General features: G+C 35.0%; 1 protein-coding gene and 1 non-coding gene across 2 annotated transcripts in view; both read right to left on the bottom strand.

Annotated features, from left to right (window-relative positions):
- Positions 1 to 15,897, bottom strand: part of LOC140141949 (glycine receptor subunit alpha-3-like) — a 274,144-nt gene that overhangs the window by 13,770 nt on the left and 244,477 nt on the right. Inside the window, exons 3-8 of the mRNA XM_072163842.1 lie at positions 10,036 to 10,103; positions 4,515 to 4,738; positions 3,325 to 3,407; positions 2,069 to 2,200; positions 1,300 to 1,529; positions 133 to 222 (exon numbers count right to left, since the gene is read on the bottom strand). Of these exons, the coding sequence (XP_072019943.1) occupies positions 133 to 222; positions 1,300 to 1,529; positions 2,069 to 2,200; positions 3,325 to 3,407; positions 4,515 to 4,738; positions 10,036 to 10,103 (827 nt within the window). The remainder of the gene's footprint in view (positions 1 to 132; positions 223 to 1,299; positions 1,530 to 2,068; positions 2,201 to 3,324; positions 3,408 to 4,514; positions 4,739 to 10,035; positions 10,104 to 15,897) is intronic.
- Trnaa-ugc (transfer RNA alanine (anticodon UGC)) lies at positions 12,041 to 12,113 on the bottom strand. Its single transcript has one exon. It is a non-coding gene; the product is annotated as a tRNA-Ala (tRNA).

The raw sequence follows: 15,897 nt of genomic DNA, 5'->3' as shown, positions 1-15,897 counted from the left end.
ATTTTGATAAAAGGCTAGATGTGGTTGTCAATCAGATCACACATCTTTAAAACTATTTTAATGGTTTTTGATTTTATTCTTAACACGTTGATAAGATAACAAATTCTTACTTCCACAATCATAATAACATACCTCAAGTACCAGTAAATAGTTGGCGAATCCGTATTCTAAAAGTGATGTGAATACAAATATCAGACATGTCGCCAACCATACATCGATTGCCTGAGGAGAAACATAAATAACATGTTAATGTTTTATTGTTTTTATTCGAGGATTGGTCCGGCTTTATGATGAATTTGTAGAAATGAGTGTATATGCGTTGTGTGTACAAATGTCGGAGAGACGTTACAGGGTGAATATTGAGTATATAAAGAATGAAATAGCGTCTGGGAATAAGTGTTGTCAAGGAGGTATTATGATATTATACACACGTGCACAATGGTAGCTTGAGTTAGCCAGAACAATTTAGAAATCGGCCCGACCATGTGGGTTATTAGGCAAATGTTGACGATACATATATTTTGCTGGGTATCTCAAAGCCTGCTAGCTTTAGTCCTGAGGGGCAGTGCAATAATTATGAGCCCGGGGGGGAAATTTCGAACGGCCCACCAACGGCCCTTCCCCTCGGGCTGCAAAAAATCGCTAGCCCCCCCCCCCCCCTACTCGGCCCGGCAAAAAAGTTTTGCCCCCCCCCTCACGGTTGTTTGATGGAACCATTTATTAGTTTTCCAAACAAAACATCATGTACAACCAAATTTTAAGCTTAAACAGCCAAATGTGATATCATGCTAATGTATACAAATACATTGCACATGCCAATTTTTTGGGATCACAATTTGCAAACCTTATATGGTCTAGATTATATGTTGCGAGCGCAGTGAGCAGGAAAATTTGCATCTTAAAGCGTTTCCGTACGGTTTTCCTAAGCATTTTTGCCTTTTTAGAGCGTTTTATTTAAAAGGCGTCCATGAATGTGTGCCAAAAATCGCTCCCCCCCTCGGCTGGACAAAAATTGATTACTACCCCTCCCCTCCCACTTTTGGCTCGCTAAAAATTTCTTGCCCCTCCCCTACCCCACCAATTTTCCCTCCCAGGGCTCATAATTATTGCATAACCCCTGATTTACAAAGAAATCGTGCTAGTTCATAGTGGTTATTCAATGTCTAGTATGCATATTTTTTACTTTTTACTGATAATGTCAGCCCGCAGGCACATACAACCTTGGATTAAACCATATAAATAAATAGGTAAGACCGGAAATGGAATTGATTCATACAAATGAGAAAATTGTTACATTACTTTGGCATACGTCACAACTGGTAAAGTTTCCTGGATGCCAGCTGTCATGGTGGTGACAGTAAGCACCGTGGTGATACCAAGAGCGACGCGTGCGGGCGCTGCTTTAGCATCGATCCAGAAGGAGAGCCAAGCAATACTGACGAGTAATACGGTCGGGATGTAAACCGTGAGAAAAAATGCCTGCATTTGACGCCGGAAGTAGAAGTGCACTTGAGCATTTGAAAATGGTCCTGGAATGATAGGAAGCAAAGTTTGGATTTGTTAGTGTTAGTTTGATAGTTGGATGGATATAATACAGTTACAGAAGAGTCATTGAATCATTGTACAAGCTCGTTAAAAAAAAAGTAAACCAACTTTTGGCAAGTATTTTACTTTCAAAACGTATGTCTAACTTTCACTTACATATTGTTAAAAGTGTAGGCTTATAAGCACTAACATCTAGTATAATTAAATTAGGCCAATTTCAATACAAGTGACGGAAATTTACTTATAAATAATTCCCGCCAAAAATTACTCACAGTTAATTCACCATGTGTTAATGCATGTCAATTATGCATGTTATGCAACGATTAACAATAAGCGCCCTCAATACAAACATTACCACACAAAGCAAAGAACTAATTTAACAAACATTAAATACTGATACGCATACTGATGGATGGCTGATGACGTAACGGCCCCATGAAACATGAATAATTTTAACCAAAAAGTACGGCAAGAATTTTCCGACAACTTTCGTCAAAGTTCACTTTTTAATGAGCAAACTTACCCACTGCATATTCTTCAATAGTTAAACTTGATGTGTAATTTAACAGCTCAAATCTCGGAATCGATAAATTTTTCTCTATATTGATGTCAGCTTTTTTTATTGTTAACTTCAAATCTTTGGTAGTGTAAGCATCTGTAAAGCAACAAGAAATAATATAATTGTTATTCATTCAAATAAATTGATTGATTGCACCATTTAAAATTTTAATTTTTGTATCCATACGCTAATTGGGTGTAATTGCAGAATCTAGTCCGCCCAACCCTAACTCTAACCCTAACTTGGGTGAGGACTAGGTTGTCCAATTAAGGGAATGACCACTCAGTTTTATACTTGTACAATTATAAATAGATGGTACTTTTAGGTATAAATAGATGGTATCTTTTGATCGTGGGGGTGTGTGGGGGTGTGTATGTGTGTTACGGTACTGTGAGTTCCAACCATCACTGATGGGTTTGAAAATTTTAACTGGTCCATATAGAGAATATCTTGACATATCAACCATGAAAACTCTACTTTCAAACCTCACCAAATTTAGATAATGAGCAATAATTGTATTAATATAAAAAGTGGTTCAGATCTTGCTGGTGGGAATCACTTCCAAATCGTGCAATGTATTTCAAATCACTGTTAATGTTTAAATGTCTTAACGATATATCACCACAATACCTTATCAACATGTTTTCTTATGTACATGAAAAGCATAATGTGAACTCCAGACAAGCTGCGTCCAATTTATTGGTTCTACCGCCTTGCACAAATGGTTATGACACGGGGTACTTTAAATCATCTTTTTCATACAGTGGGGTTGAGGTTTGGAATAAACTGAGTAATGATGTAAGAAGTTCAATAAATGTGCAGACTTTCAAGCAAAGATTCAAGTCTTAAAAACAAAACAAAAATTGAGCATGTACTTGTTAATGATGTATTTATATTTTACTTCGAAAATTGTATACTAGTATATTTCTGTATTTTAATTTTGTATCTAATAGTTTTATATAAATTGCATGTTGAAAATTGTTGCCTTTTAATGTTATGTAAATGTATTGCAGGGCCCCATCTAAGACCAGCTATCGGCTGAATTGGGCTACCCTGCATAAATATGAATAAAATAAACAAATAAATATGAATAAAATAAATAAATAAATACTTCAATCATATCGATACACCGGTTCCTATTTAAACCACAAATACTGCGGTTATCCGACACACGGGCACATATTTCACAAGGTATTGTAGTTTATGCTTGCTTTGCTTACAGCTCATGATATTCATTGTGCATTGCTGGGAATCCATCGGAAAATCTGCTAGCTGCATGTTACATGATAACGTAACGCTTACTCTGAAAAACAAAAGAGACTCTATTGTTTAAGTGGTCAATCCACGTAAAATTACACAAAATTTTCTGAAAGGAGTTTGTTTCATTTACCATTTTATTTTATACGGGAACAAAATTAATCATATGATAGCTAATTGTGTTTTGTCGGTGTCCTGCTTATTGAGTCTTCATTAGACTGCATTGATTTAATTGATGTTTTGTTAAAGTGATCGTAATCGGCAATAACATTGTTTACAAGTGGGGTACCAGACGTGGGAAAAACGTATATCAAACTCGTTAGTGAGTTCAGATTATTGAATAAATTATGTAATAAACTTTGGCAATTCTACATGTTGACTTAACCAAGGGCCATCTTTTGAGTTCTCATCACAATGTTATCTAACTTTGTTTTTCATATTAAAGATTAAAAAGCAAGTTTATTCAAATGTATCACATGCTCAGACCATAACCTGGTCGATTTAGCACCAAAGTATCTTTCTGTATTTCGTTTAAGACTTAGCACTCCAGGCTTTTACAACAATAGACCATTATTTAAGTACAATCAGTAGTTGGCATGTATTGAAAAACAGGTGTTACTCCACCTGCATATACTGCAAGTATTTGGGCTAGATCGGTGCCGTCGCAGACACATTAAAACCATTAAAGATAATGCTAGAAGGACGGTGGGTTATAGTGGGTCTTCATTGTGATATTAAAGAAAAAGCTATACTACACTATTTGGATTACCAACATTTTTTTTTGACCAATGATGTTGACTATGTTTTATAGGCTAAAAACAAACCCCGATATTGGTCCAACCTTAAAAGTCATTTTTCACACCAGTAGGTGCAAATTTACTTTACTTCAAGTTGTCAGCCACGAGTTATTAATGAGGTTTGATCGTACTTTCTTAAGCCATAAGGAACAAACCACGTCATTGGTCAGAACTAAACCACTCATCACGTCACTAAAACTGATACTGTTTCAGCATTAGCTTGTACTTGTCAAATTCACACTCAAGTCGCAAGTGACAAGTGATTATTTTTTTTGTTTTTTGACCAGTGAGCTTGCTAAGACCATATTAAAGTAACGAACCAAATCAGTAGTCAGACCTCAAATCACCCATGTTACCTTGTACTTAGCCAAACACGTCCATCGGGGAAGATTTGCATAAGCTTATTTGTCACCGTTACATGATGGAGCTTCGCGCTCTTTTCATAGAGAAAGAATGTATCCGGTTGCCAAAGTTTGTCCATGTCGTTGCCCTTTAATGTGATCATCTCGTCATCAGGAGCAGGGTATGCCAGTCTTGAGTCCTTCCACTTTTGTCTGAAGAACATTGTCAATGAATAATCCTGTATGGTTGAAAGTTTTAAAGGTATATAAATTAAATCTCCATTCTGTATAAATGAGGTCATCTGCTTTTAGACTGCCTCCGCGATTTGCCTACGCTGCGCTATAGTTTGGCACATATAAAATCAGAATTTTTGTCAGTTTTTGAGATCAATACGCACGGTTCTTTCGCATTACGCAAGCTAACGACTATCATATCCTTTCAACACATATATTCAAGTGCAAGGATAAAAATATGGCCGGTATCCAAAGATTTATCGTCTGAATATCAAATCGTGCATAGCACATTCACGTGTATCGATCCCGGGTATTGATTTTAGTGTCTCTGCTGTACCAAGTAATTATTAACCAGGCGATGTCGGTGTGTGTCGTGGCACCCATCAGTGCTCACGGTCAGTGAGGTCTGAAACCATATCTATAAATCAGTTTAATTATTATAATTGCATATTCCACTTGTGACTGCTGTCAATTTAGATAAAAACAATGAACGCTCCGTTATTTTGTAAAACAACCTATAGCTTCAGTCATTCATCCAACCTAGCAACGTATAATCCGTAAACTCCAGGCTATTATTTGGAGTGGGTCCTTTACAAATCGTTGACTAGATTACGGTAGTAAATCGATATCAAGAAGAATGATTGTTAACATGATTTACGGAAGTGTCGTCCATATGTTTTGTAATTCTGAATAAGGATCATAAATAGGTTGCTTATGGCTTATGCTGGACATACACGAGGCAATTTCAATTGCCAGGTCCATTATTTGAAGAGCTTAGTTTCAAAACCCTTTACATCCACTTGAGCAATTTTGAGAACACATCAAAAAATCATTAAAAAAATCACTGATATGTGGGGGTTTGCAACAAAAGCAGTTTATGGCGGGATGCTCGTCGGGTAGGATGAGCATCCTGCCAAAAACTGCTTTTTGTTGAAAAACCCTTCTATCAGTGATTTTTGATGATTTTTGTGTTCTCAAAATTGCTCAAGTGGATGTAAGGGGTTTTGAAACTAAGCTCTTCATTTAGTGGGTGATGTATGTGCTCACTGACCATGAAGCTCAGCAATTGGTCAAAATACACAATACAATGTGGGGCCTTGCAATTCTTTGAGCATAGTCATAGGTTTGGGGATAACCAAAACATGGTTAGTGGTTAATGATTTTCACAATCATATCAATCTTGCACCTGTGTTGTCTAGACAGCAAAAGATCATCACCCTGTCAACAAAAGCATTCAAAAACTTTGTACGAATGGATGTAGAATCTTTCAATGGGTAGCTGCTGAAAACACAACTGCAAAAACAAAGCACCAACATGAGGCAATCAATTTCCCCTGAGAACGCATGTCTTTAATGTCTGGGATCAGGTAACATCAGTTTGATAATAATTAATCAAAATATAAATTAATAGTAACATTTAAAAAAAATCTAATCAAATGTTTGTAGGAATGTTAATTTGCAAGCAAGTTTGAAATAAAACAAGTATACAGTCTGGTTATATCCAATTAAGTCACCTTTCTATCTTCTATTTAATAGGCCTATTGTGTGCTAGTTTCAACTATTTGTGGCAATGCTATAGGATAAGGCTATGCATAATTAATGATAAATATTGCATGTCTTTGATATTCAGGTAACAGCTATCACGATCTTGAATACCGTAAAACCCCGTTTACAAGCATATAGTGTGCTTCTGATGAAAGCTACATTAATCCAGTCGCCATTATGGAGTTTGAGCAAATAACTTACGGATCCAAGCATATACAAACCAGTATTATTTTAAGACCGATCTATTGTATTGGTATATTAACGCTTGCTTCGAATTAATTAAGCTTTTATAAAAAACACTATATATGCATGTAGACGGGGTTTTACGGTATTTGTATCGTGTACCAGCATTGCACATTGGGGAAGATAATACCAGAAACCTGCCAAATGATGTATGGTGTTCTAAAAGATGATTACTTAAAGGTGAGATCTGTGCAAATATCACAGCATCTGACTAGGCTAAACACCAACAACAACATAGGCCTACAGTTGTATCATGAAATGTAGCATGTGCACACATAATAAAGTTGTGGATGGTGAATCAAGTTCATCCCGTTCCCAAATAAATGCAGTGACCAGCTGGTGTTCCCTCAGCTGATTGGTTGGAAGAGGTAAGATTGCATGCAATAACCTTGAAAGTAGAGCATGTCTCTACTTTTTTGCATGTTGCTCGGGGTATCAATTTCACCTTGCAAATCCAAAATACATGGCGCAATCTTGTTGCAAGTTGGTCTGCATGTAACAGGCAATAATTGCTTGGGAATTTGCCTCGTGTATGTTGGCCATAAGCTGCAAAGTACATTAAATGGAGTTACTAACCTAACTGATCCGCAAATATAGTTATATTTAAAATGGTAATACATATTTGATGCTGTTTCTTGCATCTCATGTTGTTAACTTTATTCTGTCCGTAAAAATTATTATTATTATTATTATTTATGTATTACATTTCCAAGGAGCGATGTTAAGAGTTATCGGTACCTAACCGGGCACCAATAGTTCTATAGGACTAAATTGGATGTGGTGCCTAACTTTAGACCGATTTTTCACACCTTGCCTATCCAATCGTTTGGTCGTATCATTAATAAGAAATACATTTATAACCTTACCTATGGACAATACAGTAAGCCAAAATAATTAAGGTATCAGTTATGTTCACCCCCTGTATATCCTAAACAAAGACAGATATGTCATAATTGGAAGCAGCAGCTAATAGCTGCATCTTTTAGCTCGAATTTAAGACCTCATTTGTTGAAAGTGTTCTAGAAATAAAACCACGATGATCCAAATACCCAAGGAAGATCCCAATTTAAAAGTTGCAGTTTACTCCATTGCAAGCCCTATTGATCTGTACACAAAACATTCGCGAACAAGAGAACTAGCGCCGTGCTTCCATTGATTAGCACGTTAAAACTAGCGTCGTGCTTTCATTGATTAGAGCACAAAAGTGCAAATTTTGATTTCGTTTCTTCATTAGGTCTTAGATCACCGTTTCATTAATTCTCAAACAATTTCAACAATTAATAAGGTCTTAAATCAGAGCTAAAGAGTACAGTTATTGGCTGCTTGTTTTAATATTGACATACTTGTCTTTATTTAGGATATCAGGGGTGAACACAACTGGTACCTTAATTTTTTGGCTTACTGTATATGACGTATATAAGCCATAGTCACACCAGGATAATACATCAAAAGCCGTCCACCCTACCCATGACAAGCAGTATAATATACTGCGCCAATAAAGTATCCTTACACTTGGAAAAATAATCACAAAAAAACTGAACAATATTGGGGTAAATTTGTTTTTTTAATAGATGCATATTATGACACCACATCGAATCCAATGTGACCTCAATAAATAAAGTTACTAGCAATTGAATAGACGAAGGTACAGTTTTAAAAGTGACAAACTGGCCTATACAAGGCGCAAAAAGATTCCCAACAAGCGAAACAAAGAGACAACACAGTTTCATCAATGAAGCGTTATTTAAAGCAGTTTTTATTTCAGTTTTTACTTCTCTGTACTTTTCATAACTTTCATTTTATTTGTCAGTTATTTTGTTTCAGTTTTCCTTTGTTCCTTTTGTTTTAAATCAAAGCCAAACGCATAAATTAGTCATTCACCAACCCTCAAACCAGATGTCTAGTCTGTGGAGTTTTGAATATGCAAGTTTGTCATTTTTGAAACTGGACCTTCGTCTAATCAAATGCTTGTAACTTTGCTTCTTGAAGTCACATTTGATTTAATGAGGTGTAATAATGTGCAGCATTATAGAGTGCATCTATTAAAAAAAAAATTACCCCAATATTGTTCAGTTTGGAAATTGTGATTACGTATTCAAGTGTAAGGATACTTTATTGGCGCAGTATAGATTATTTAACAACGTTTGATACCATTTATTCATGCGATTTCATATTAGCAGGTTCTAAATAAATAAAGCACCAGCGTGAATTTTCGTAGTGGAACTTCTTTCCCCGGCAAGTGTTAACAAGTGTTTTGGGGAATTCTGAAGATGTCATTCAACCATTTTCTGCCATGCTTTAAGGTGTTTGTTACTTTTTGACAACATAATTTCTTAAATTCATGACAGGGACATTGGCATTAATATTTCACGAGTTTTATACAACATAACGAAGAACTTTGAGGCCCGATTAACACTGTGAGCTTTGATATGTCCCATGGCAGCGCAGAGGTGGTCACGTGCGTATATATAAACGTATTTATAAATATAGCCGAAGCATACGGTTTGTGTTTGTCGTTAAGGCCTATTTTTTCTTTCACAGTTATCATTTGAATATACTCATATTAGCGGATACCAAAAATAAGGTTTGTAAACTACTTACTAGTATTTACTTCTGTCCCTTTTTCTTACGCGTTCCTCAACTTCAAATTTCCGCCAATGTTGACAATTGTCAGTGTACATAATAATTTTTTTATTATAGCAATAACTTAATGCAAATGAGATACGCAATTAAAGGTACTATAATACTAATTGTTGTGTGTTTTGGAAAGACAAAGGTACAAACTTGTATTTATTGTAAGTAACAATCGTGCATGAGCGGAGATACATAATGGTGTGTACAGGTAATATCGCAATACGACAAACATGCAATTGCGGAGGTAGCGGTAAAATAATACAAAATACTACTAACCAGCAAGCCCAAAAATGTTTTATAAAGGCCGTGAAAACGTTTTTAACTTTAAAACGTAGTTTTGCGGGTTATACGCCGTAGAAGTGACGTCATAATCGGATTAACTACCATAGCAATTATAGATGAATACAATTTTTGAATAGATCGCCCTGCAACTTATTTTCGACTAGTGTAACATGCGGTTGCCGTTCCCGTATCACGTTTCACGTTTCACGTAAATTTCGCAATTATCTTTGCGCTGACTTCAAATCAATACAAATAGCTGCAACTTTTAAATTCGGGTATTTTTCTTTCAAAACATTGCTGTGTTGTTAATATTGAACAAAATTGGACAAATATGGTATCAAAATGCGCGTAAATAAATTGTCCTTCTCTTCATGTTACAATATTGCGAAACAATTATTAGTTCTGAAGCTAAAGCGTATTTATAACAGCATTACTTTTTGTGCAGACTTTACGTTGAGACGTAATAGGCCTACATAGGAAAGCCAACATCTTAGTTGGAATCACATCTATTTAAAGCGCTTGCTTTGGGTTGCCAACAAAAGCAGAAAACTGGTATCTATGGAAACACCGCAATGGGCTAAGAATTGTATCATAGTTACCATCGACGCCTCCACAATGCCTCCAATACTCTCAACAAACATACCTATTGCAACCGCTACAGCCGGACCTGTAAACAACAAAGTATATTATGAAAATCAAAAATGTTAGTACCGTACGCTTAATTCGTCGTATTTTTCAGTAAGTACTAATTCTAAATTACTAAAACAGTGTTTATATAACCTGTGAAGTGTCTTACGCGAACGCGAGGTTCGGGTAAAAAATCAGTAACATCGCCCTCATTGGTCGGTAAACAAAGGAGTGGTTCATATAAATTATGTATTCGTCACTATAAGAAAGTCTACATGGTACGTGCATTTAACTTTGTTGCTTGTTGCTTTCGCTTATTACGTCTATCAACTCTACTAAAAACGACGGCAACTTGTACTGGTGGACCTTGAAATATTTATGTAAGAAGAGAGACATGTATTTAAATTTTTAAGAGATCTAGAATGAGCGTTTATGGCGTTTCGACAGAATTTTTTGTGGGACATGAGAGCACCTCAGACGTATCGAATTGCATTCTGAATACGAAGCATATCTTTCTGATATCAAATAATTTTCATTTTTTGAAATTCACGATATAATACAAATTTTATGACAAATTATTAAAATTTGATATTTTTCAAATTTTTGATATATAACAGTCCTCGAAATAAATTGTATAAATCTAATGATATATTCTTAAAGTGTATGTAGCTGGGAGGAAAAGCCGACGATCAATTGAAAATTTTGACCTTTTATATTGAAGATATGGATTTTTTTCCCAAAAAGACCCTATTTTTGGGGGTGTTTTGGGGAAAAATCCATATCTTCAATACGAAAGGTCAAAATTTTCAATTGATCGTCGGCTTTTCATCCCACCTACATACACTTTAAGTATAAATCATCAGATTTATAAAGTTTACTTCAAGTACTGTTAAATATCAAAAATATCAATTTTTAATGATTTGCCATAAAATGTGTATTACATTGCGAATTTCAAAAATCAAAATTATTTGATATCAGAAGGACATTCTTCGTATTTAGAATGCAATTCGATATGTCTGATGTGCTCTCATGTCCCACAATAAATACTCTCCAAACGTTCATACCCCATCCCTTAAGCTCCTTCACTTGTAAAAATATATAAATAAACGTTATTGTACTTTTCAAAGTAAGAAGTCGCGGGAAATGTCTTTTGTTAGAGTTCAACATCGCTAGCGAACTATGCAATCATCTTTAGGTTCATTAGTGACGAGATGATGGTGTATGCGGGAGATTTACGTCGGATAATGTTTAAATTGTTTCACGTTCAAACTTGGCGTGAATTTTCATATATATAGATAAGAAAAATCTGATAAAAATAAGAAATATCTTTGACTGACATTTAAATCCGCTGTGATTCCATTGTAGATCATTATACTAAAATAAAGAAAAAGATCTATAAGTCTATTCTCTCACGGGTTTTGACACTTGTTGCCGTGGGTGCAATTCTTGCTATAGAATATGAGTCATTCTTGATTGGTGAAGTGAGAAGTGATGTAATGAGACCACTTGGCTCTACTCAAAAATGCGACCATGTGTATCTTCGTATTTGAATCTTACATGAGCAAAAAGATTGATACAAATCATCTCTTGACATTTACAACAATATATCGGTGATGTATGTCATTGTATGTGGACAAAAACAAAATCTTAAATCAATGTTTCGACGCGCAAAGCAAAATACATACGAGATTCAATTGAAAATGGAATATATTTTAGTTATATTTTTGCTCATTTTACACACTCTTTGTTAAATAAAAGAACGTTAACTGTTTCTTTAAATGTCAAACTACTATTTAATTAGTAAGTCTAAATTAGAATAGAATTGACATGTTATACGTAGTTAATGTTATGTGCTACGAGAATTGTGTTTTTATGCCGACTCCATGGTGAAAACTTCACTTCTTAAATACAATACAAGGAACAATCAAATCATTAAATTAATCTCTTCATTATACATTATTACTGGCATAATTGCACTGCATGTGCGGGGACTTGAACCCCAAACCTCTCACTTGCAGGGCGAGCGCTCTAACCACTGATCTACACATACTGCCCCTGATACACCACTGTGCAAGATCATCTCCCCTGTTTGTATGATTAGGCCGGCGGCTAAGCATAATTAATGATCGCACACTGGTGTGCTATATGTTATTTGTGTGTATCAGTTTAAACTCTATCAATATGATGGCAAGTTTATACTTCATTTACACGACGTAAAAAATATTAAAACCGTAGTTCATCTTATTGTTAGCATATCACTTAGGCCTATGGATAATAAATATTTATATTAGCTTGTATCATATTTATATAATACTAGCCTTCTCAATTACATATCACAACCCATTAGTCCCGCTAATGGGGACAAACATCCAGCAAATGCAGATGTTAGCGATGAAACAATATTGCAAACATTATTCGTGATTTTCGCATACTGCCTAACCATGTATAACTAAAAACCGCCCCATGAAATTGATAATGACTAAACTAAACGCCGATATCATTTTTTTTTTCAATGCAAAGACGGTGTCCCATGGTCGCGATCGTCGGAGACCATTCATTTTGTCTTTCTTTTTTATTGTTATTTGTATCGTTTGATTTACTAATTTCCGATAAATCCTATTAAGAAATAAACTTGTTCGTGATTATTAGTTTGTTTAGTGAAGTGATTTAACACTTCACTTAACAAACTAAACAAATAAAGTAACTAAACAAAATTAAGACGTTTAGAGATGCTAGCTGGACGGTTAAACAAATAATAAGTGTTTTCAATTAGTATACTTAGTTGTGTAATTAAGAATAACAAGTTCTGTCTTACGTTTGAAACTCAAGTTTGACTTGTTGTTGATGGAGACTGAATTCAAGGTATTAATTATTGCATGGGAAACATTTTATAGAATTTCACAACTTTTACTCATCCCAAACGAGGTGTAATTATAAGGGGTCATGTACATTTCGACTCCACACATGAGATGACCAACATTTTGAGACCATTTTCATTAAAATGGGAGCACTTTTACTTTTTGACACCAGTGTGGCCCAAAAAACTGACCATCCCGGCCCCTAATTTTGCCCTTTCTGCTTATAACTTATACTGTGGCGTAGTTTTTAACAAAATTTGAACCCCAATGTATGAAGTTTTAAACTTAGGAACATTATTGGAATTTTTTAACATAGCTGTAATATAGTTTTCTACGTATTTTTGCTGATCTAGAGACGTAGATTAGAAGTTGATTTCCGAGGGTGCAACCCCCTCTATATGACATGGACATCATAATATTAAGGGTACTACACCCCTGGCCAATTTTGTGCCTATTTTTGCATTTTTTCTCAAAAATTATAGCGCATTGGTGACAGGTAAGATATGTATATTATAGGGGCAAAAACTACAACTACTGCACTGAAAATTCAGCAACTCAAGGCAAGTAGTTATTGATTTATTGATCAAATATTGGTTTTCCTTAAATTTTGACTGTAACTCCACAACTGTTGTCTGTGCTAAAATAAAATTTCCAGTGCAGTAGTTGTAGTCCTTGCCCCTATAATATACATATCTTACTTGTCACAAGTGCGCTATAATTTTGAGAAAAATGCAAAAATAGGCACAAAATTGGGCAGGGGTGTAGTACTCCCTTAATATGATATTCAGTTTGGTAATCGTTAATGTCAGTAAAACTACGTTTGAATTGCACCCTGAGAATTGCCAATATATTTTTGCTGAAACGATATATTTATGTCAGAATCCGACAGTAAAAACACGTGCAGGTACTTTATATAAGAGGGGATACTTGTCGATGGTTGGTAATACTGGTTTATCAAAATATTTTGAAGTGTGCTTTCTCCGTCAGCTTTCATATAAAACACCTAGATTATATAAACCCACTATAAAAAAATACATATTCATGTCTACAGTATTAGTAGTAAAGAAAATAGAATTTACGTTAATTTCATTAGGCATTTTGTCTCTACTCTTTGCAATTTACAAAATCTATTTTATAATAAAAAAAATATGTGACAAGTATGGAATATTTACAGGTAAAACATTGGTCATAAATTGTTCTCAATTTGGTATGAGGCACCCTGCAGATTGATGAACTTATATAATGTCGCCCCAAGCAACTGCATAATGTCGTTATTCACTTTTGTCAAATTAAATATGTATAAATGGGAGCTTAAATGTGTGAAGAATACATTAATATTCTTGCGGATGGTAAATTAATGATCATAATATATTCAATGGACCTCATTTGATGATATGTGACGTGCCATGTCAAAAGGTGACACTTTTGGGCAGGTCACCAATTTTGAGGTTTTTACATATCTTAAATAGATATTTTGCTCCACAACACCATTTTCCCCCAATGAAATCAGACATTCCTTTATAAGCGAAGATATCGAGTTCGTAAGTTATGGTATTATAAAACTGGAAATTGAGATATCGGCTTTTAAAAATAATATTGACAAAGTTGAGAGTAGAAATTACCTTGAAAAATGTCTCAAAACATACAAGATGCAAGTTATATTCCGGTCTGAAACTATCAGATAATATTTTAAACATTAATAACATCACACATTCGCAAGAAACCCAAATTGTGAAAAAATCACTCCCTGGCAGATTTTTGGCTATTTTTCCATTTACTGCCCAAAGGTATCTCCTTTTGACATGACACGTCACATATGGCTGATTCATTTATCAAGGGCATATAGATTATAAAATAATGCATGTTTTATTCTCTTAATGATCGTCTAATTTGTCCACACGACCCTATTTGATATAACATGCCAACCCAAATTTCATTTCGTCCTCATATTTGTGAGCTGCTATACCGGTTTACTGTAGAGTTACCTTGTAATTGAACTGAATATCAACATGAGCAATAAAACGTTGGGAATTTGAATGTAATTTTTGGACTAAAATGGTTGTAATTCTCTTAGACTGAATGCAAACCTCTTTTGTCTTAAACATGTTCAATGACCGAAGTTTGCCTGACCTTGAGTTATGGAATTAAAGGAAAGTATACTACTTAAAAAAGCGCAGTGATTTATAGTGCGCTACGCACAAGCACAACGCATAGACGTTGATCCACAAGCCTCAGCACACTTTACTGCAGAGGACGATTATAAATTAATGCTCCTGGAAACATAAGACGTCCTTGAGAAAGAGAACTACTATAACAGAAATTACGTCCGGAAGAATTTAAGACAGTATATGGTTTAGTTATATATGTCAGGTTAGGAGGAAATATAGCCAAGGAGGAAATATGTGACTGGACATCGCGAATCAGCCGTAAAGTCGACCCCGGTAAATTTTGTTTTATTTCGTGTTTAGAAAATATATATCATAAGCTTTAAAATGGTATATCATTTGACTTCAAACGATATCCAGAAGCGGAGTTATGGTTTGTTGAACTCTGTACCTTCAACAAAATTGTACCTTTTTTTCGTTCTACATGTGACTGTTTTTCCACATTTCTGGTAATAAATATCAAACAGTCATAATTGGCAGTCATTTCAAATCATCCCCAAGTCAACGAGGTTCAGGAATGTACTCTCACTGTTAATTGTTGGTTATACATATCTAGACAAAATACAATGCTTTGTTATCCAGCACTTGAACAGGATTTAGCCAAAGCAAACAAAGACAAGAACTATTCTATAGAAATTGGTAGAAGCTTATTATCCTCTTCAGCAATAGGATTATTGATTGGTTTTAACAGTATTTGATGAGATATTTGTCGCACCGAATTGAGATACAAACTTCAAGAACATTTTACACTGTAACTCAGAATGCAATTTGCCGAGTTCACGGCTCATTCGTAGTGTCCACTCACATATGT

This window comes from Amphiura filiformis, chromosome 20, assembly GCF_039555335.1.
Source record: "Amphiura filiformis chromosome 20, Afil_fr2py, whole genome shotgun sequence".
NCBI lineage: Eukaryota > Metazoa > Echinodermata > Ophiuroidea > Amphilepidida > Amphiuridae > Amphiura > Amphiura filiformis.
This window is presented reverse-complemented; position numbering and strand designations above follow the sequence as displayed.